The 23346-nt window shown below is 44.7% G+C and overlaps 1 protein-coding gene across 1 annotated transcript; it reads left to right on the plus strand.

The window, feature by feature from the left end:
- Window positions 1-654: 654 nt before the first annotated feature.
- Window positions 655-21912, plus strand: akap1b (A kinase (PRKA) anchor protein 1b). Its single transcript, XM_084148443.1, has 11 exons — window positions 655-773; window positions 12082-13829; window positions 15585-15709; window positions 15840-15966; window positions 16079-16215; window positions 16458-16635; window positions 16724-16874; window positions 17254-17321; window positions 17527-17600; window positions 17858-17923; window positions 21467-21912. Exons 2-11 carry the CDS (start codon window positions 12107-12109, stop codon window positions 21527-21529), a joined length of 2712 nt encoding a protein of 903 aa, XP_084004569.1. The 5' UTR covers window positions 655-773; window positions 12082-12106; the 3' UTR covers window positions 21530-21912.
- Window positions 21913-23346: the final 1434 nt, after the last annotated feature.

Below are 23346 nucleotides of genomic sequence, written 5' to 3' on the forward strand. Positions count from 1 at the left end.
TGACACATTTTTCAAAAAAAGTGAGGTGTCATCCGCTAGTTGGGATATCTGAAGTGTTCATGAGGAAAATTTACAACGCAGAGGACATCCTAGCCCTATGGGAGAATCTCAATTGCTCATTCCTCGCGTCCCCTCTCCTCCTCAAAACCCATTGGAGGAAAAGGTCAGAGGGGAGGGACTTCTGGTTTTCTCAGCCAATGGGTTTTGAGAAGGAGGCGAGGAGAGAGGACGCAAGGAGGTGCAATTGAGATTCTCCCACAGGTTGGTGGCGCCCTAGTTGGGGAGGACGGGCTCTTGGTACTGGCTGTAGCAGAATATGTGGAATGGTCTCAAATACATCAAACAGATGGTTTCCATTTGTTTGATGCCATTCCATTGACTCCATTCCAGACATTTATGAGCCATCCTCCACTGGACTTCTCCCTATGTGTCCAATGAGACAATGTACAGCGAGGACGTCAGTTTCATATGAAATTACATTATTTAGTTAAAGGACTACTCAGAGATAATTGTGTCCTTAGTTACAATAAAACTTTACTGCATTTGCCTCACTCCGCGACACTACCTTCTCCATTCTGCACCATTATCGCGAGGTTTGATCAGCTGTTAGGTCTGTTTTTAGAGTCTAGCGCTTGGACGGTCAACACGTGGGGAGGATAGAGAAAGAGGCACCGTGTAGAGGAGCACGTTGAGATTGAGTCGGGCCCGGAATACGTAACATTATATCACGATAATTTAATTCACCGTGGCGGCGCGGAGGACGTTTAAATACTGTAAGTATAATCCAAAGGTGCTAGTGTTAAATTGACAGCCAGGGGCCCACAGAAGATGTCAGTTTGATATGTAGCCTGGCTAGCTACATCATTCTAACAATCTCGAGTTGTTTCGCAGGTTGGCTACAATGTTGCGCTACAAAGTGTTAAATGGAACAGTCGTTGTTTCACTAAATTGGTTACAAATGTTCCGCCACTTTAGTAATGTGCAGCGGCTGCAGCCCATGTCATTGAGTGCATGTTTCACGCAGACATAGAACTATGTAGTTTATTCGGCGTCCTAAAATGACAATTGACTCTAAATATACATTATTTATGTTAATTGTGTGGTCTGTAGTCACCATTTTGTGTCCATGAGTTTGCTTGGACGGATCAAGCGAATTGCTAACAAACAAGGTGGCTATCCATCATGTCCAGCTATCAAGCTAACGTGAAGGTTTCGAGGCCCACGCTGCAGAGTTAGCCTATCATTGCCAGGTTATCCTACATGGCGACCACTATCATAATGCAAGATATATGCGACGTTTGGTCACGAACTACTGTCTCGACTCTCTGCCAGGACACAATTTAAATGATCTTGCCGCTACATTGTAGCGGAACCGTTTGTCGCATGCCTAGCATCAACACTGTGAATGGAGTGTCAGTCATAGTTCAGACTCAACGAAGATGGCTAACCGTATTCTAATGGTGGCTTAAATGAATTAGGCACATAAATGCACTGTTTCGCCAACATCTCGAATATATAGTGTTTGGTTAAGCATGAATGTAAGAATGTTGTGCTTTGAACTCGTGGTTCATGGGTCTTTCACGGTTTCATCAGTGTTTATTGTTACAATAGTGTTGGGCTAACTTGATAACGTTACATTGTAAATCATCATGCGCTGCGGCCTACCATGCTTTTATTACACTCAGTGTAGGTCATAACTAGCAAGTTACCTAGCCCAGACAATCTTTCCCTTATGCAGCTATTGCAATGGGAGCTTCGAAACTTTGCCAGTTAGCCTACATTTAACCGCGTCATTTGTCAGTCTCAGCTTTGGAACGACAATTATTAGCTATAACCTATAGGTTATCAAGTAGCGGTACATAGGCTATTTCTGAAGCCCAAGAGCAACGTCGAGGCAAATGTAGCCTGCTCAATCAACCATCAAATATTCCCTGAAACTTGAATTCAGAGGCCCGGTTTAATAAAAAATTGTCGGTGTGCAATGAAACTGTAATTTAAATATTCTCCATCACATTTAAATTATTATTATAGGGCCTATAATAAGCTATTATTGGTTCCGCATTTGTGTGAACTGCTATGGGAATGATTATCCTCGTAGGATAGCCTACAATTGAGGACTAGAAATCTCTCGACTGGGGGGAGAAGCATTATTATCCTAGGTATGCTTTGCAAGGTTGCCTCGTATTCCAAATGCAGCATCGCTGTGTAATAAGCTGCTCGTGCTCAGTGCATTGTATGGTTTGTAACGTGTAAAGCAAATACCGAGTGACCCTTCCCTTATCTACCTCCAAGGTCGTACATATCGCAGCTTGATTCTTTCGAGTCTACAGTCAGTAGGCCTACTCACCCATGCATAGGCAGGCTGTGGAGTGGTTTATGGCGGGGTGTGCACAGAGAGATAGACTAACCAAATCCTTTTATTAGGCACTGGAGTAACTTTGTGTAGTTTGCGTTGTGTATTCTAACCTTGTCAAAGGTGAATGTCAGGAAAAACTCATGACATACTGGATTTTCGTTTTTTTCTAGCATTTTAGCTACTTTTGAACTCTTCCTGTTGAAGAAGAATATCCCAAGTACAAATACAGTACACACACTTAATGGCACCCCAAAATATGTTTTGAGCAAAATTGTGTTTGTTAGACAACTGCAAACTTCAAGAGTTGGCCATTCAAGGAGTTGGTCTCATGGTTGCACTCTGATGTCATCTGCCTCCCCCTTGCTTGAGGGAAAAATAGAGGATCAATAGACAACAAAAGAGTAAAGAACTACCTATTACGAAGTGGCTTTGGCCTGGAGTGCATCTTTAACAAACAAGGCTAGCAAGGTGTCATGGACCTTCACATAGGGTCTGTCACTTGAAACGCTTGTGAAACTAGTCTGCATAACTAGAGGAATCTATGGTGAACCAGCCTTGAGTCCAGCATATAAAGTGATACTAGTTCCAGCACGTTGTTTAATCCGACATGCCCTGTCTGGTTTTATAGTATGGTGTGTGTATTCTACTAAAGCCTTACTCAGCAAGATGCCTAAACTGGTTAGACGAGGCCCTGATCAGTTTGCTTTTTCATTCATATTAGGTGTCTTCTACCATGTTGGTGGTTAGTATTGGAGAAAGAATGTCGTAATGTTTATTGATCAGTCAATTTGAAGTTAAATGGTGCTGACATCATCCTTAATAGCCTATCAGTGAATCTCATAAATCCAGACATCGAGAAGTTTGTTTTGACACTGCTGGAACAGGAAACTAGCCTCAAATGCACAACTGCTAGGGCAAGGTTTCCTCTGCTCTGCATTATCAATCTGATCGTTGCTCAAGTTATAGACTCCGTTGGTGCTGTGATCATGAACAGTGTTGCAACATGCAATCTAATCAGTTAAATATCATTCTTAAGCACAATATTCTCAAAATACATCTTAAAACCATATAACGCACTGTTCTTAAATTTGTATGGCATTAGACCTTATCCATTGTCTTCCATCCAACAACATTTTATTAGAAAATCCTATACATATCAATTTGAAACCTCTTCTGCTTTTCTACCCACTTTTTAATGAGAGAACCGATGTGTTATGCAGGCCACGTATGGCGGTGACGTGTTTGTATTTGTCTACCCTGGGGGCGGATGTTGCGGTTAACCGGTTATAAAGGGATGCTTAAGAAGCCACAACTGGGCCAGATGGGGCCATAGTGGAGGTGGTGGCTGCTCTGGGACATGGAGGGGGTGGTCCTGCCAGTCTTTCCCTGTGTGACTAATGCGATCTGATTGACCTCTATCTAATCCCTGCCCTTCAACCATGTAGTCCCAGTGACTCCTGCTCCCTCCACATCACTGCCCTACTATATTCCGCCCGCAGGAATCCCACCATTGGAATTCCGGAAAGCCCCTCACGTCCAAACATGATGGAGCAAATCGTTATTTGTGGCTGTCTTTGTTGCCGGTCTGCTAGTTTACATTTTGTATGGTATCAAATAGACTGTTTTTAGAATGCATACAAGGTTTTTAGTTGGCCAAAGAAGGCATGCTACAATACATTTTGGATATCAACAGAGTATACCAAACAATAGGAACACCTTCCTAATATTGAGTTGCACCCCTCCACACCCTTTTGCCCTCAGAACAGCCTCAATTTGTCGGGGCATAGACTCTACAAGGTGTCAAGTGTTCCACATGGATGCTGGCTCATGTTCACTCCAATGCTTCCCACAGTTGTCAAATTGGCTGGATGTTCTTTGGGTGGTGGACCATTCTTGATTCACAAGGGAAACTGTTGAGCGTGAAAAACCCAGAAGCGTTGCACTTCTTTTAGGGCTGTCCCCGACAAAAAAAAAATCTTGGTCGACCGAGAGTTGTCCTGTTCTTTCGACCAATCTATTGTTCAAAATGTTTAAACGTGTAGACACACCCTATGCATTTGAATAAAATCAACTACATATGCACTGAGCTTGTCTGATGCTTTAAACACACTATTTGATTAATTAAGACACACAAATGACTCAAGAGCCCGATGGTCAGTGTTAAACATTTTTAAATAAAAAAATAAAGACTGCGGGTGCCTGTGTATCTGCCGTGTTGTCACTCTCCTCCCTACTGCAGCCAAAAGGCACCACAGCACAACAAGTGTTTATTGCGCTGTCCGTGCTGTAGCTGCAATATCATTTCAGCCATTCATTTTCTTGTTTCTGACTGAAAAGTTCTGTTACCGAAATCCCTAATTTGTTTACGAAAACATTCCCTCAACCCTTGCTCTCTTTACGTGAAACATGTAAGCATCGCATTCATGTGACCAATAGGGCCTGACCTATAGCCTATCATAGTCACGTCAATAAATTGGTTATAACAAACTCCAAACACAGTAATGTTGAAAGCAAAATGGATGTGGAGGACGTGAAAAAGAAACTCGAAACGGGTGAACGTTTACTGGTTGTTCAGGAGGGAAAGGGGAAGTCAGATCTGTGGGAGACATTTGACTTAGTTGTGGAGATCAAGAAAAAGGAGAGTATAGGAGCAAGCGTTGCGTGAGTATTGTGTGCCAAACAGTTGCTGTTGGATTACAATATTATTATGATTATTATTTCTGACCATTTGGAACCGTGTAAACAACACTAAATAAATAAGTGTACCAGAGTCTGTTCTAATGGAAATTATAAACTGGGTGGTTTGAGCCCTGAATTTTGATTGGCTGACAGCCGTGGTATATCAGACCAAATACCACGGGTATGACAACATTTATTTTTACTGCTCTAATTACGTTGGTAACCAGTTTATAATAGCAATAAGGCAACTCGGGGGTTTATGGTATATGGCCAATATACCACGGCTAAGTGCTGTATCCAGGCACTCCGCGTTGCGTCGTGCATAAGAACAGCCCTTAGCCGTGGTATATTGGCCATATACCACACCCTCACGGACCTTATTGCTTAAAAATAATATATATAACGCCTATATTACAGCAGACTAAAAACAGTTGCATGCATTTGTGAATTGCAGTTTATTTATTGTTTAGGCTAAATATTCAAAGCTCACTTTGTTGTTTTATTTTAAAACTAAAATGCTTGATTGCATTTCAAAGCTTTAATGTCTCATATGCTGTGTGAACGAATGAACGATTGATTGATACAGTAGCCTATATATTGAAATATGGGCCTAAGTAAGTTAAGGTATTAATGCTTAACAGGATGCACTCTTAGGTCTACAGCTCGATGGTGGTTATACAAGGCTACTATACAAATCCTACTAATGATAACAACATAACTTATTATTATAATGATGATCATAATAATAATTGTAATAACAATAAGAAGGCGATCAAGAAAAAGGAGGGTATAGGAGCGAGAGCTGCGTGCATATTATGTGACAAACAGGTGCTGTTAGATTACAAGAGAAATTTTCTGCCTGTTTGGAACCGAGTAAACAACCCTAAATAAATTATAAGTAATGCCAGTCTGTTCTAACATTTTTTATTATTTTTATATAGCCTTTTATTACAGCATAGCAAAGATTTAAAAAAACAGCCGAATCTGTGAAATTGCTTTATCCGACATTTTGCCGTTGAATGATGCTTGGTGCTCACAGAATCAGTAGGTTATTAAACAAACACTCAAACAGACAACAAAAGCAGGATCTGTCTTATTTCTGTAGCTACAGTTGAAGTCGGAGGTTTACGTACACTTAGGTTGGAGTTATTAAAACTCGTTTTTCAACCACTCCACAAATTTCTTGTTAAACTATAGTTTTGGCAAGTCGGTTAGGACATCTACTTTGTGCATGACACAAGTAATTTTTCCAACAATTGTTTACAGACAGATTATTTCACTTATAATTCACTGTATCACAATTCCAGTGGGTCAGAAGTTTACATACATTAAGTTGACTGTGCCTTTAAACAGCTTGAACATTTTCAGAAAATGATGTCATGGCTTTAGAAGCTTCTGATAGGCTAATTGACATAATTTGAGTCAATTGGAGGTGTACCTGTGGATGTATTTCAAGGCCTACCTTCAAACTCAGTGCCTCTTTGCTTGACATCATAGGAAAATCCAAAGAAATCAGCCAAGACCTCAGAAAAAAATTGTAGCCCTTCACAAGTCTGGTTCATCCTTGCGAGCAATTTCCAAACGCCTGAAGGTACCACGTTCATCTGTACAAACAATAGTACGCAAGTATAAACACCATGGGACCACGCAGCCGTCTAACCGCTCAGGAAGGTGACGCATTCTGTCTCCTAGAGATTAACGTACTTTGGTGCGGAAAGTGCAAATCAATCCCAGAACAACAGCAAAGGACCTTGTGAAGATGCTGGAGGAAACAGGTACAAAAGTATCTATATCCACAGTAAAACTAGTCCTATATCGACATAACCTGAAAGGGCGCTCAGCAAGGAAGAAGCCACTGCTCCAAAACCGCCATAAAAAAGCCAGACTACGGTTTTCAACTGCACATGGGGACAAAGATCGTACTTTTTGGAGAAATGTCCTCTGGTCTGATGAAACAAAAATAGAACTGTTTGGCCATAATGACCATCGTTATGTTTGGAGGAAAAAGGTGGTGGCTTGCAAGCCGAAGAACTCCATCCCAACCGTGAAGCACGGGGGTGGCAGCATCATGCTGTGGGGGTGCTTTGCTGCAAGAGGGACTGGTGCATGCCACAAAATAGATGGCATCATGAGGAAGGGATATTATAATAATAATAATAATAATAATAATAATAATAATAATAATATGTGGATATATTGAAGCAACATCTCAAGACATCAGTCAGGAAGTTAAAGCTTGGTCGGAAATGGGTCTTCCAAATGGACAATGACCCCAAACATACTTCCAGAGTTGTGTCAAAATGGTTTAGGACAACAAAGTCAAGGTATTGGAGTGGCCATCACAAAGCCCTGACCTCAATCCTATAGAAAATGTGTGGGCAGAACTGAAAAGGCGTGTGCGAGCAAGGAGGCCTACAAACCTGACTCAGTTAAACCAGCTCTGTCAGGAGGAATGGGCCAAAATTCACCCAACTTATTGTGGAAGCTTGTGGAAGGCTACCCGAAACGTTTCACCCAAGTTAACCATTTAAAGGCAATGCTACCAAATACTAATTGAGTGTATGTAAACCTCTGACCCACTGGGAATGTGATGAAAGAAATAAAAGCTGAAATAGATCGTTCTCTCTACTATTATTCTGACATTTCACATTCTTAAAATGAAGTGGTGATCCTAACTGACCTAAGACAGGGAATTTGTACTAGGATTAAATGTCAGGAATTGTGAAACTGAGTTTAAATGTATTTGGCTAAGGTGTACAGTGGGGAAAAAAAGTATTTAGTCAGCCACCAATTGTGCAAGTTCTCCCACTTAAAAAAATGAGAGGCCTGTAATTTTCATCATAGGTACACGTCAACTATGACAGACAAAATGAGAAAAAAAAATCCAGAAAATCACATTGTAGGATTTTTAATGAATTTATTTGCAAATTATGGTGGAAAATAAGTATTTGGTCACCTACAAACAAGCAAGATTTCTGGCTCTCACAGACCTGTAACTTCTTCTTTAAGAGGCTCCTCTGTCCTCCACTCGTTACCTGTATTAATGGCACCTGTTTGAACTTATCAGTATAAAAGACACCTGTCCACAACCTCAAACAGTCACACTCCAAACTCCACTATGGCCAAGACCAAAGAGCTGTCAAAGGACACCAGAAACAAAATTGTAGACCTGCACCAGGCTGGGAAGACTGAATCTGCAATAGGTAAGCAGCTTGGTTTGAAGAAATAAAATCAACTGTGGGAGCAATTATTAGGAAATGGAAGACATACAAGACCACTGATAATCTCCCTCGATCTGGGGCTCCACGCAAGATCTCACCCCGTGGGGTCAAAATGATCACAAGAACGGTGAGTAAAAATCCCAGAACCACACGGGGGGACCTAGTGAATGACCTGCAGAGAGCTGGGACCAAAGTAACAAAGCCTACCATCAGTAACACACTACGCCGCCAGGGACTCAAATCCTGCAGTGCCAGACGTGTCCCCCTGCTTAAGCCAGTATGTCCAGGCCCGTCTGAAGTTTGCTAGAGTGCATTTGGATGATCCAGAAGAGGATTGGGAGAATGTCAGATGAAACCAAAATAGAACTTTTTGGTAAAAACTCAACTCGTCGTGTTTGGAGGACAAAGAATGCTGAGTTGCATCCAAAGAACACCATACCTACTGTGAAGCATGGGGGTGGAAACATCATGCTTTGGGGCTGTTTTTCTGCAAAGGGACCAGGACGACTGATCCGTGTAAAGGAAAGAATGAATGGGGCCATGTATCATGAGATTTTGAGTGAAAACCTCCTTCCATCAGCAAGGGCATTGAAGATGAAACGTGGCTGGGTCTTTCAGCATGACAATGATCCCAAACACACCGCCCGGGCAACGAAGGAGTGGCTTCGTAAGAAGCATTTCAAGGTCCTGGAGTGGCCTAGCCAGTCTCCAGATCTCAACCCCATAGAAAATCTTTGGAGGGAGTTGAAAGTCTGTGTTGCCCAGCGACAGCCCCAAAACATCACTGCTCTAGAGGAGATCTGCATGGAGGAATGGGCCAAAATACCAGCAACAGTGTGTGAAGACTTACAGAAAACGTTTGACCTGTGTCATTGCCAACAAAGGGTATATAACAAAGTATTGAGAAACTTTTGTTATTGACCAAATACTTATTTTCCACCATAATTTGCAAATAAATTCATTAAAAATCCTACAATGTGATTTTCTGGAGAAAAAAAATCTCAATTTGTCTGTCATAGTTGACGTGTACCTATGATGAAAATTACAGGCCTCTCTCATCTTTTTAAGTGGGAGAACTTGCACAATTGGTGGCTGACTAAATACTTTTTTCCCCCACTGTATGTACATTTCCGACTTCAACTGTATATATGGAGGATTTTTAAAGCAAAGCACATTTAACAGTTAGGCTATTGATTATAGACCTAATTAAATTGGGGTTTCCGCTTTTCTTAGACAATTAGGCTAAGGCAAGGGCAATTTCCTTGTCGCTGCTGCCTCTGCCGCATTGTTCTCAATCCCAATATGCTGCTATTATGCACAAAGCAACATGGGGAAAGGCACCAATTCTACAGCGCACTGAAGATTATGTTCCAGAACCACGCACCTACTACCATACCCCGTTCAAAGGCACTTAAATATTTTGTCTTGCCATTCACCATCTGAATGGCACACATACACAATCCATGTCTCAAGGCTTAAAAATCCCTCTATAACCTGTCTCCTCCCCTTCATCTACACTGATTTGAAGTGGATTTAACAAGTGACCTCAATAATAGATCATAGCTTTCACCTGGATTCACCTGGTCAGTCTGTCATGGAACGAGCAGGTGTTCTTAATGTTTTGTATACTCAGTGTATGGTAATGATATAAACTACACAATCTATATATTTTGCCTATGGAGACTATTGAAATGGACAGCAAGGGATGTATCATTTTGATAGAGAAACTACTGGGTCATGACGAAAAGGGAGAACAGGTTTCACTAGTTAGTATTTTGACCAATCAGATCAGCTCTGAAAAATATCTGATGTGATTTGTTGGAAAATGATTTTTTAAAAATGGGCTCCCTGTGTAAACGCAGCATTGGTGAACTTGTCAAAGAAACCCTCATTTTTTTCTAACCTCTCTGCCCTAACTGAAAACGACCCTGATCTTGGTTTCTCTGGAGGCATTTGAAGCCTACTTGTTTTTCCCTGCACATCAACCCCTTTACCTCCTCTCCTAATCACATGTCATTAATCTCAGAGCCTCTTATAGGTTCCTTGAACAGGTGAAATAAGTGATGGACACATACAAATAGCTGTGGAAGGCCCTCCATTTTCTAACAGTTGACTAACCAAATCGCTAATTGCAATGGGGCAAGTTTCTGATGGAATTGACAGTCAGTCTGCACTGTACAGGTAGACAGCCAGGGGCCATGGTATTCCTCTCTGAATGTGACCTATGTGTGAGGAGGCTCTAATCACATTCAGAGAGGAATATCATGGCCCCTGGCTGTCTACCTGTACAGTGCAGACTGACTCTGTCAGTTCCAGCTTTACAGTGTGTTCTGTGCCTTCCAGGCCATATTTCAAAATCCAGGTTCATGGTGACCCAGACCTGACTCCTGTGTATGTGCCTGCTGTGTGTGTGTATTTGTGCTTGCTAAGGGGCAGTGGAAGCCCAGCCGTCACACACCCTAGTAGGCTGGGTGAAAGAAGGGGGTGAGGGGTGGGGGCAGGCGAGGGAGTCACCTCTGTGATGCATTCCTTCCTTCTACAGGCTGGGCCTGCTCTGGGTCTGTTAAGGAAAGGCATGCACAGACTTCCTTTTTTACATGGAGTGCTTCGACCAATCCGCAGTGGAGGAGCTGGGCATGCCCAGTAGGTACAGGGAGGCTAAACATTATCCCTGATGGTGGCACAGCTTCTCCTCCTGCTAGGAACTAGATATTTGTGTTGCAGCTTGTTTTGGTTCAGAAGTAGAAACAAATACTACTTTGAAGCCACAGGAATGGGAATTTCTGTCTTTTGAAGTTATCTCAACGAGGTAATCGGTCACACCACAGTTTTCTATGTCCGGTATCAGGTTTTTACAGGCATATTAGTGCATGTTCATTCAGGTCCACAGTCAAAACGAGTATGTTAGGTTCAGGCCGCTGCGTCTTTCTTCACCAGGAGCTGTTGACAAAAGTGCTCTGTCTTCAGTGCCGTATGCATCCCAAAGCATTGTGCAGCTCAACAATTGAAGTTGTGTGGCATGAGATCGAGATGGCTTGTGGTAAATTTGCAGGAATTAATTCATTACTTTACTATAAGTCATTTGTTAGTCAAGGCCTTTTCACAGGAGTAATGCCTTATCAGGTTTCATTTCTGTAGTTTATTTGAAGCTCTGCTTGCACCTGTTAACTGCTATGCTAGTTTTTAGAGCATTTATTTCCTTGAAGTCTTTTGGGCAAGGCCACCATAGGATAGTTTCCTTATGATCATCACATTTTGTTCTCCCAGTGCCATGCTTATTGTCAGAGCTGTGTGAACAGGGCTGATGCTTATTGTCAGAGCTGTGTGAACAGGGCTGATGCTTATTGTCAGAGCTGTGTGAACAGGGCTGATGCTTATTGTCAGAGCTGTGTGAACAGGGCTGATGCTTATTGTCAGAGCTGTGTGAACAGGGCTGATGCTTATTGTCAGAGCTGTGTGAACAGGGCTGATGCTTATTGTCAGAGCTGTGTGAACAGGGCTGATGCATTTGGATTCTATTTGCCTCTCAGACACCCTTCTAGTTGCTGTGGGTGTGATTACACATGCACACACTACAGCACTATATAATACCTGCTATAGTCTTTACACTATCATAATACCCAGAGGTATTATGCAACTCGCAGGCCTATTTTATAGGGTAAGTGTCAAATGAGACACTTAGGCTATTCAAAATGTTAGCCAGTTTGTCTTAACTTAATATCCTATTTAACACTAGTCCTGAACTCCAAATGAGTGAAACTGAAAGACTCCAATAAGCTAACCTCAGCCTCTCTCTCTCTCTTCCCCCCCCCCCCCCACATACAGGTGTAGCTGCTAGGGTCCTGAGGAGATGCCACTGAGGTTCCGGTCTATTGTCCCGTACACGCTGCCTGGAGTGCTGGCGCTTATAGGCTGGTGGTGGTACATCTCACGCAAGAAAGAGCGAATCGCCAACCACGACAGCGAGGAGGGGGCAGCGGCCATGGGGCTGCTGGTGTCCCCGGCCCCCAGTGATGGCAGCAACGGCCTGGTAGAGAAAGGGACAGTGTCCCTCTGCGCCACAGCCACTACCCCCACAACCAGCAGCAGCTGCAGAGAGAGAACAGCCAGCAGCAGAGTCCGACCACCCAAGGCCAAAGGGCAACGGTCAACAGAACAGGAGGTAGTAGCACAGATTCACATCCCAGCCACTAAGGCCCAGGCAGTAGAGGTACAGAGTACATCCTGTTCACCAACAGAGAGGCTAGATGCCTCCCACCACCCAGACAGAGCCAACGCAGTCGCAGACCCTGGTGTAGATAGGTGCCAACAGACACCCAGGAGCAGTTCTTCTCCCACAGCCTCACCCTTACCAACACAGACCAGGAAGGAGAGCTCGGCTCCCCAGGGAGAACACGGGGCCACTGGACAGAGCCCGCCAGCCGGCAATGCCTTTGTTACAAAGCCAGTGAAATCAACGGTTACCGAGCAGGTCACGGCTCCAGTGAAGGAGGCCATCGCCACAACATCAGAAGCACTTGTACTCTCCCGGACGTCCCACGCCACAACTAGTTCCTCCACAGCAGCAGACCTGACGAATGCAGAGAGGCCCGAGCCAGAGGGAGAGGTAGCAGCAGTGACCTTCACCCAGAACCTGCAAGTGGAGCTGGTGGCTAAAGATGCCCTCCCGGTCCCCTCCAGCAGTACCAAAGATGAGCTGCTCTCCTCGCATGCCGTCCCAGCTGAGACGCCGGCCCAGGCCCTGAAAGTAGTCACACATGAGCCCCTCTTCCCAGAGACCCCCACATCATCGCAGGGCTCCTACCATGCTGTTGTGACTAGTACTCCGGCCTTCCCGGCCCAAGACCCCCAGCAGGAGAACTGGGCCCCCAGCAGCAGTGAGGAGCTGGAGTACCTGGCAGCAGGTCTGATCACTGAGGTCATCTGGGCAGCCACCCAGGAGGTCCTCAGTGTTACCTCCTGTCCAGAGACCTGGCTCGGCCAATCCACCGCCGAGCCCTGCTGCAGAAGCACCCCGCTGGCCAATGGGAGGCCATGCTCTGAGCAAAAGCCACTCATAAGGAACATGGAGGAAGGGCCCTCCCCAATAAGCCACTCCGAGACGGAGTGGAGAGCGCAGCAGAAAGAAGGGATGCCTAACGGTTGCCCGCCCGCCACGGCATGGGAGCCAATGGGGACAGAGAAGGCACTGAATAACCCCTGGTCAACAGCAGCGTCCTTGCAGGAGGGGAGGCAAGAGGCCAGCGGCGGACCTAGAAACCTGGACAAACTGAAGGGAGACGAGGGGGTGATGGTGGCAGAGGACTCAGCCTGCAGTACGTGCCACTCTGAGGATGGGGTCAGCAGTGAGGACCAGCAGAGCAGGGAGAGCCGAGAGGATCTGATCCAGGTGTCAGGGATGTCTGAGGGAGAGGGTGGGCTGCGCCAGGCCTCAGAAGAGGTAGTGGCAGAGGTGATGGCAGCCTTACCAGGCCACGTGCTTGGGGCTGTTGGCGAAGTGAAGAGGCTCAATGGCATGGGTCTGAGGAACGGTTCTCACGGGATGAGTGAGACTGAGACCGATCAGTCTGGAGGTAGGACTACAGACCACACCACACCCTGTAGTGGAGTCGGGCTCATAGCACACCCCAGCACTGATCTACACATGGCTCCCCTAAGTTGCTCAAATTCCCAAACAGCGTGTGATTTGAGGCTCAGAACACACACACTCATGGACACTTTTCTGTCGTAAGGCCTTTTATTTTTCCTCATAATTTGAAGTTTCTCCAGACATGGGGGCAAACTGAGTGCAGAACAAGAGCGCCTTCTGTGTCATCACAGAGAGCCCTTTGTTAGACATTAGATTTACATCTAGCAACATTAAAAAGCTGAGTGAAATGTTTGATTGCATGGACTAAGTGTTAATCATTTGGAAAGTCACCAGCTTTGGTCTTAGATCTGGCAAAATAACACTATTCAGAAGTAGGCACGTGTGTGTGAATTGGGGGTAGGGTATTGAACTGTCTCTGCTTCTGTGCTGTAGCTTTCCAATTTCAGGTAAAGAGATCGCCAAATAGGAGCTGTAAGAGTAAATGACTGAAGTGGGACAAACAAGTTGCCCATCTAAGAAATGTTTGCAGAATCATATTGTGACTATTAGCTAGTCTGCCACCAGCAAAGAAAAGCGTTCAGTTGAGGTGATAATATTCTCAGCTAAATGTTCTTTGCTGGTGGCTAGTTACCCATCATAGTGTAGGATGAAGTTAGTCCTTTGATGCTCTTCTACCAGATACCACCCCGAGGCTATAGGGACTGTAGCTGTGTTTGTACCAGATACCACCCCGAGGCTATAGGGACTGTAGCTGTGTTTGTACCAGATACCACCCCGAGGCTATAGGGACTGTAGCTGTGTTTGTACCAGATACCACCCCGAGGCTATAGGGACTGTAGCTGTGTTTGTACCAGATACCACCCCGAGGCTATAGGGACTGTAGCTGTGTTTGTACCAGATACCACCCCGAGGCTATAGGGACTGTAGCTGTGTTTGTACCAGATACCACCCCGAGGCTATAGGGACTGTAGCTGTGTTTGTACCAGATACCACCCCGAGGCTATAGGGACTGTAGCTTTGTTTGTACCAGATACCACCCCGAGGCTATAGGGACTGTAGCTGTGTTTGTACCAGATACCACCCGAGGCTATAGGGACTGTAGCTGTGTTTGTACCAGATACCACCCCGAGGCTATAGGGACTGTAGCTGTGTTTGTACCAGATACCACCCGAGGCTATAGGGACTGTAGCTGTGTTTGGGGAGCCATACCTTTTGCTTAGGGGGCAAGTTGTGATGTCACAATAGGAAGAACCACACCTAAAGCCTGCTGGGTGTTCCTGACAAGGTTAGCGGTCACAGTCACACAGAAGGTGAAAACTCATAACAGTCCAGTGAGGGTGTCATTGTGTTTTTGGTCTGTTAGAGCAGCACTGTGATCAGATATGCCTGGGAAGAGCCATGGTTGTGTGTGCACGTGTGGGTGGACTTTGGATTAATGTCAGTTAGTGGCCTCATGCCCTGTGTGTGATTTGTTTGAGTAACAGCTCAATTACTTATGTGTGTGAACTGGGTGATCTGGTGAATGTGTGTTCAACTTTGAGTTGTGTGTGTGTGTGTGTGTGTGTAAATGTGCACAGGTGTATCTGTTTATTTTGTTTTATTTAACATGTATTTATCCAGGCGTGTTGTGTGTGTGTGTGTAGGGTATACGTTTGTTAGACACCTGTCCTGTTTGGATGTGTAATTGTGAGTTGGTAAAAGACCTGTCTGACTCAGGTCTGTGTGTGTGTGTGTCCAGGCTCGGATGTGAACAGCATGGACTCGGTGGACAGTGGCTGCACCATGGGGGCTAGGGACAGTAGTGGCAGCCCTGCCATGGCTCTGGGCTCTGAACTCATCGTTTGGGAGATTGAGGTGCCAAAGGTGAGCCTGCTCCATCCCAACACACACACCACAGGGACTTGACTTATTGACTAGTGTTCTTATCACATTCATTCTAACCCAATATCTCCTTGTAATGTGTTCTTCCGTCTCTGTTCTCTCCCTCTCTCAGCATCTGGTGGGTCGGTTAATTGGGAAACAGGGGCGATATGTGAGCTTCCTGAAGCAAAGCTCTGGTGCAAAGATCTACATCTCCACCCTGCCTTACACTCAAGAGTTCCAGATCTGCCACATAGAGGGTGAGTGGGGTAGTCCTCTACAGTCAGAAGGAGCAGATGAGTCACTTGGTTGTAGATAGGATTCCGGATAGTATCATTCAGCTGTTCTAATTTGTGTGTGTGTCACTACTAGGTTCCCAGCATCAGGTGGACAAAGCCTTGTCCCTGATCGGGAAGAAGTTTAAGGATTTGGACCTGACCAACCTGTATGCCCCCCCACCTCTGCCGCTCACGCTGCCCTCGCTTCCCTCGCTGCCCATGACCTCCTGGGTAAGGATGGTACCTAGAGAGCCTGGAGGGTTGTGCAGGGATCCTTTCTCTTTCTGTCTCTCTCTTTCTGTCTCTCTCCGTCTCTCAAATCTGTTCAAACATGCTTTATTTGCATGACAGTTAAGGTGCTGCTAATTGATATAAAGACTTGTCAAAGAAAGTGCTTTAACTTAAAGAATGAAATGTTGCCCTTACGGCTTCTAATTTGAAAGTTGTTAACTTAACTCTGTTTCCTCTCTCAGCTCCTGCTCCCCAGCGGTGTGACCGTGGAGGTGATCGTAGTGAACATTGTGTCGGCAGGTCACCTCTTCGTCCAGCAGCACACACACCCTACGTACCACGCCCTACGCAGCCTGGACCAGCAGATGTTCCTGTGCTACTCCCAGCCAGGGACACCCACCCTGCCCTCGCCTGCTGAGGGTAAGAGACCCCCAAGGAGGGACGTGTGTGTCTGGATGTTTTTGAACCAGGTGTGTGTGTGATCCAGACTCGATGCTCTCTGTCTCAGTGGGGGTGATCTGTGCGGCGCCGGCGGTAGAGGGAGCCTGGTGGAGAGCCCAAGTCATCTCCTTCTACAAAGAGACCAACGAGGTTGAGATCCGATATGTGGACTATGGTGGCTATGACCGAGTGAAGATCGACACACTACGGCAAATAAGGTTGGCCCCCCTCAGACACATGGCTGGAGGCTGATAAAAGTATGGATAGTTGATGCACGTTTTCAGGGTTGCGGGCACTTTTTTTCTCTCCAATTCATGTCTATTCAGAGAACGTTGTCAGAACTGGACTTCAGAAGAACTGGCATCTTTCCATACTTTTTCAAATCTGTTTTCATTACATTTTCCTTAATTTCTTTCCTAAATTGACTTGAGTTTAGATAAATAGGTATTCATTCAACCCTTTTTGTTTGGAAATTGTGCCCTCCTCTGGTCAAAGTTGTGTATCATATTTAGAGGGAACAGAATGTTATGTAAAGCAGGGATGGTAGGTCTTTCTACACGCTGACTGACTGCTCTTATGTAAAATCCTTATTTTCAGGTCGGACTTCGTAACATTACCGTTCCAAGGTGCAGAAGTATTACTGGATAACATCGCCCCCCTTCCAGGTAATATCATTTTATTTAGCTATTTGACATGGTATCACTTTACAATTGCGATAGATGTCTTACTCACGCTCAAGGACGATCTCCAAAATCAAGAAACCAATCCAATTGAATGTCAAACTGTTACAAAGTCATCCTTCCTGTGGAAGGTCGTCAAATCTGCTGTTGTCAATTGCGTTAACACATCTATAAATACATCCATCCACAGGAGAGAACAGCTTTTCAACCGAGGCCAACTCTGCACTGGAGGAGATGACGAGAGGGGTAGCACTGCTTGCACAGGTAAACAAAAATACAGCATCCAGCTCCAGGCAGCTAGCTGGAAGACACTGAACTGCACTGCACTGTACTGTACTCTACTGCACTGTACTGTACTCTACTGCACTGTACTGTACTCTACTGCACTAATGCACTGTACTGTTGCACTGTAATGTACTGTACTATACTGCACTGTACTGTACTCTACGGTAATGCACTGTACTGTACGCTCCACAGAAGGTAGTTGGTTGTTAACCTGGCTGCTGTTTCCTCTCTTCCAGGTCACAAACTACGACAACAACACTGGTCTCCCATTGGTCCAGATGTGGAACATGGTTGGAGAAGAGGTACATTCACATTGATCATGGGATTTGGCATGAAAATGTTTGCCTTTTGGAAGTTTAGACAAAAGGTGTAATTGTAAACATTTCCACTTTATTTTACCAGGTAAGACCGATTTTGAGGTTAAAAACCTATTTTGCGAGGGCGACCTGGCAAGAAGGCAAAACAGGGAAATAGCAGCGTGTACAGAAAATATTACAGAAAAATACAAAATACACAGAAAAGACAGTGTTACAGATACAATTGAAGATTATAAACAACTGAAGCAATCACAAACTGTGTTGTTGATCAGAGTCTTAAAAACAGGCAAGGACACCAACTCCCCTAACTTTAATATATTTTGAAGCATGTTCCAGGATGAAGGGGCATTATGGGAAAAATATTGTTTTCCCCATCTCAGTTCTAGCCATAGGAACAGACAAGGACAGCAGCGATTGTGAACGAATACTGTATTGAGTGACTGATCTGGTCAGTAAGGAACAGAAATACAAAGGGAGTTGTCCAATCAATGCTTTGTACACAAAAGTGTACCAGTGCTTTAGCCTCCTGGTGGAGAGAGAGGTCCATTGCACCGTAGCATACAAATCACAGTGATGGGTGAGTGATCTAGCATTTGTAATAAATCTTAAAGCACCATGATGCACTGTGTCCAGAGTTTTTAAGGTACTTGCTGAGGCCTGAATATAGACAATATCCAGCACAACATAATCCAGCACTGATTAAAAAAACAAGATCCTTTCTGACTAACATTGAAAAGCAAGATTTGTTCCTAAAATAGAAACCCGACTTTAGCTTCTTGGTCAAGTTATCAATGTGCTGTTTAAAATTCAGCTTTTCATCTAACCAAATCCCAAGATACTTATAGGAGGTGACCCTATCAATTTGCTGGCCTTATAGTTAAAATCTGCAAGTGACTAATCTGTTTACTTTCAGGGAAGAGAACCATAACATCAAAAGCCAACTGTAAGTCCAGAAAAGCCTTCTCAATATTAGATGTGCTAGAATAAATAATTGTGTGATCAGCGTACAGATGGAGATTTGCAGAGTCAACGGTCTTCCCTATATCGTTTATATACAGTGTAAAAAGGATCGGACCTAAAATTGCGCTGTGGGGAACTCCTTTTGTAAGCCTTCGAAACTCAGATTTCATACCTTCCTGTGCTACACAGTGTTCTGTCAGAAAGGTAGTTTTGGAACCAATCCAATGCATCAACACTTAAACCAACCTTTTTTAGTCTATACAACAGCAGGGCATGGTCAACAGTGTCGAAGGCCTTCGATAAGTCAATAAAAAGTGAAATGCAGTGATTTTTCTTATCCCGAGCATCTAGAATATCACAACCTTACTTACTGCAGTAATTGTACTATGCTTGGCTCTAAAACCTGACTGGAATTTAGATCAAACTGAGTTATTATAAAGACAGTCTTTCTACTGTGAGTTCACCAGGTTTTCCAAGACTTTTGCCAGTGCAGACAGTTTAGCTATGGGAAGATAGTTATCCAACTGGGAAGGATCTCCACCCTTATGTGTAGGTGTGATGTAGGCTGCTTTCCAGACTTTTGGAATGGTATTACTCGGCAATTAAATATTGAATATACAGTGGGGGAAAAAAGTATTTAGTCAGCCACCAATTGTGCAAGTTTTCCCACTTAAAAAGATGAGAGAGGCCTGTAATTTTCATCATAGGTACACGTCAACTATGACAGACAAATTGAGAGAGAGAAAATCCAGAAAATCACATTGTAGGATTTTTTATGAATTTATTTGCAAATTATGGTGGAAAATAAGTATTTGGTCACCTACAAACAAGCAAGATTTCTGGCTCTCACAGACCTGTAACTTCTTCTTTAAGAGGCTCCTCTGTCCTCCACTCGTTACCTGTATTAATGGCACCTGTTTGAACTTGTTATCAGTATAAAAGACACCTGTCCACAACCTCAAACAGTCACACTCCAAACTCCACTATGGCCAAGACCAAAGAGCTGTCAAAGGACACAAGAAACAAAATTGTAGACCTGCTCCAGGCTGGGAAGACTGAATCTGCAATAGGTAAGCAGCTTGGTTTGAAGAAATCAACTGTGGGAGCAATTATTAGGAAATGGAAGACATACAAGACCACTGATAATCTCCCTCGATCTGGGGCTCCACGCAAGATCTCACCCGTGGGGTCAAAATGATCACAAGAACGGTGAGCAAAAATCCCAGAACCACACGGGGGGACCTAGTGAATGACCTGCAGAGAGCTGGGACCAAAGTAACAAAGCCTACCATCAGTAACACACTACGCCGCCAGGGACTCAAATCCTGCAGTGCGAGACGTGTCCCCCTGCTTAAGCCAGTACATGTCCAGGCCCGTCTGAAGTTTGCTAGAGTGCATTTGGATGATCCAGAAGAGGATTGGGAGAATGTCATATGGTCAGATGAAACCAAAATAGAACTTTTTGGTAAAAACTCAACTCGTCGTGTTTGGAGGACAAAGAATGCTGAGTTGCATCCAAAGAACACCATACCTACTGTGAAGCATGGGGGTGGAAACATCAGGCTTTGGGGCTGTTTTTCTGCAAAGGGACCAGGACGACTGATCCGTGTAAAGGAAAGAATGAATGGGGCCATGTATCGTGAGATTTTGAGGGAAAACCTCCTTCCATCAGCAAGGGCATTGAAGATTAAACGTGGCTGGGTCTTTCAGCATGACAATGATCCCAAACACACCGCCTGGGCAACGAAGGAGTGGCTTCGTAAGAAGCATTTCAAGGTCCTGGAGTGGCCTAGCCAGTCTCCAGATCTCAACCCCATAGAAAATCTTTGGAGGGAGTTGAAAGTCCGTGTTGCCCAGCGACAGCCCCAAAACATCACTGCTCTAGAGGAGATCTGCATGGAGGAATGGGCCAAAATACCAGCAACAGTGTGTGAAAACCTTGTGAAGACTTACAGAAAACGTTTGACCTGTGTCATTGCCAACAAAGGGTATATAACAAAGTATTGAGAAACTTTTGATATTGACCAAATACTTATTTTCCACCATAATTTGCAAATAAATTCATTAAAAATCCTACAATGTGATTTTCTGGAGAGAAAAAAATCTCTTTGTCTGTCATAGTTGACGTGTACCTATGATGAAAATTACAGGCCTCTCTCATCTTTTTAAGTCGGAGAACATGCACAATTGATGGCTGACTAAATACTTTTTTCCCCCACTGTATGAGTGAGAGGGGCAGCAATGATCTCAGCACCAATTTTTAGAAAATAAGGGTTCACTTCATCCGGGCCAGCCACTTTCTTAATATCAATAGATTTGAGTGCCTTCACAACTTCTGAAAGCTCAATCTCTATTAAATTAAATCGATTAACCATAGGACGGCATGCGGCAGTTTCATTCAGTCTCATTCGAGATGTTAGGAAGGAGTTCATATACTTCTCTATTTAACAACCCTAGACATTTCAGATAAACATTCCGATGGCTGGCTAACTACACTCTCGTTATCAATTGTTATTTTACACTAATCTGATGAATCCATCTTCTATCTTTCTCTCTGTTTCCATCCAGCTGGTATCAGTGAACCGCACACTGGCAGAGCGAGCGTTGGGTACCTGGGTGGACAGCTTTTGAACCTTGCTGCCCCTCCACCCCTCAACCCTTTCTCAGCTCCACCACACCCCTCCTAGACCCCTTCTCACCTAATCTTTGGAGTCTGTCCCCACCAGCCCTCCAGAAACACCCCATAACACTTCAATGGAAGAACACAACCACTGGATTTGGGAATAATTTGTTTTTGTTTGTTGGTTGCTTTTTTTACACCACATTTAAAAAAGAAATTAAGAATGGTTGTATGCAGAAAAAAGATAATGAAGTACTGCTTCAGAATAAGCCAACTCCCCTCCTCTCCTCCCCCACACACCAAAATAACTTCAAGAAGGAAAATAAAGTACTTGTACATTTTAAAAAGAGATCTATATTGTAACTAAATAAAGGTCGTTCCGAATGTTCGTCCTACCTGACGTTTCACTCCACAACTTTACCTGTGGATTCTCATCATGCTGTGGATGTATAACTCCACTCAATAGAAAACAGTGTCAATGGAGAACTAACCTCACTGTCAGCTGTAACTACATATATACACGTGTATGGTGACATCAAAGGAATTGGGCTTTGAAGACTGGGCTAAGTGTGGGGTTTCTAGATTATTGTACGTAGTGCAGTAGCCAGTCCCCATTTCATGTGCTGGCAGGCTTTCGGTCTCATCATGACAGCCGTGGACATACAGGCCTGGGGGTCTAAGGATGGCATCTGGATTCATGGTTGTGACTGACGCCCTCGTCTGTGGAGACCAAAAAAATTAGATCTCAGCTTTGTTGCAGCTCACCACAACCACAGTCAAGGAAACGGACGGGATGGGGGTGATTCCTGTCTCCGACCCCCTGACCTGGGTGACTGACTGGGAGAAGGTGCAGAACCGGGGTCCCAGGAGTCGTGTGAAGGCCTGCTGATCTGCCCTGGCCTCTCCAGTCCGTACAACACTGTGGCCTTATGGAGAAACCAAACGGGCTTCCTTTTCTGGGATCTCCAACTGACCTGCAAGCAGACCAACCTGACCCCTCCTCTCTCCCCATGCAATCGCTAGTTGCCTTCAGCGTCTATCCATTGTCCTGCCTGGCATCTCAGCTGGTGCACCCACCACTACCACCACCACTACATTTCAGATCCACTACTGTTGTCTGGCACTGGAGCTGCAGAGTCTGGGACATGACATGGGGCTGGCTGTCTGGGACATGCAACGGAAGGGTAGGGGTGCACTAGCTCCACTCTTTTCCCTCCCCTCCCCCCTCTCGACTGACTCCAGGGGGGCCTCGTGCAGCTGTCTAAGGACTTTGAGAGAGGACACCACCGTGCGGTTAGCATTGGTGTGTGGAAACACTACAGCCACGGACAGGCCTCTGATACCTGACCTGGAACTCTTACAGAACGGCTTTGAGTTAACGTAACTTAGCCCTGCTCAGTCGGGATAGGCCCAGTGCTTATATTAAAATCAGTCTATCTTCTAATATGCATGTTAACCTGCCCAGGTCTGCGTCCCTCTTATAGTCTTCACCCTGTAACATTATTACACTTTACATTTGTGTTGCAGTTGAATGGATCCAAAAAGAAGTATTGCGGACAACTCACTTACTCTGGTACACGGGGGTGGTACCAGAGTACCACCCCCGGGTTTTTAGCCCCTGTGCACTGTGGGAAAGGAGGGCCTTGACGGTCCCGGTCCTCTTCACTCGGCAGCATATGAAAGTGCAGTACAGAGAAAGTGAGCCATGAGAATCAGTCTCTCACACTGCAGCTTTTCTCAAAGCTTCATACTGTAGCTCTGCTTTGGTCTTGTTGGGTTTTGCATAGGAATTAATTGCTTCGTCATTTATTGAACAGAATACACTTTT

The sequence above is a fragment of the Coregonus lavaretus genome (assembly GCF_964263955.1).
Source record: "Coregonus lavaretus genome assembly, chromosome: 30".
NCBI classification, from domain to species: Eukaryota; Metazoa; Chordata; class Actinopteri; order Salmoniformes; family Salmonidae; genus Coregonus; species Coregonus lavaretus.

What these genes read in the sequence shown, in the direction of transcription:
- akap1b (XM_084148443.1), top strand. Translation starts at nt 12,107, where the DNA reads ATGCCACTGAGGTTCCGGTCTATTGTCCCGTACACGCTGCCTGGAGTG. An exon ending in CGCTGCCCATGACCTCCTGG is followed by an intron (nt 16,216 to 16,457) that starts GTAAGGATGGTA and finishes TTCCTCTCTCAG; the next exon opens with CTCCTGCTCCCCAGCGGTGT. An exon ending in GGGTAGCACTGCTTGCACAG is followed by an intron (nt 17,601 to 17,857) that starts GTAAACAAAAAT and finishes CCTCTCTTCCAG; the next exon opens with GTCACAAACTACGACAACAA.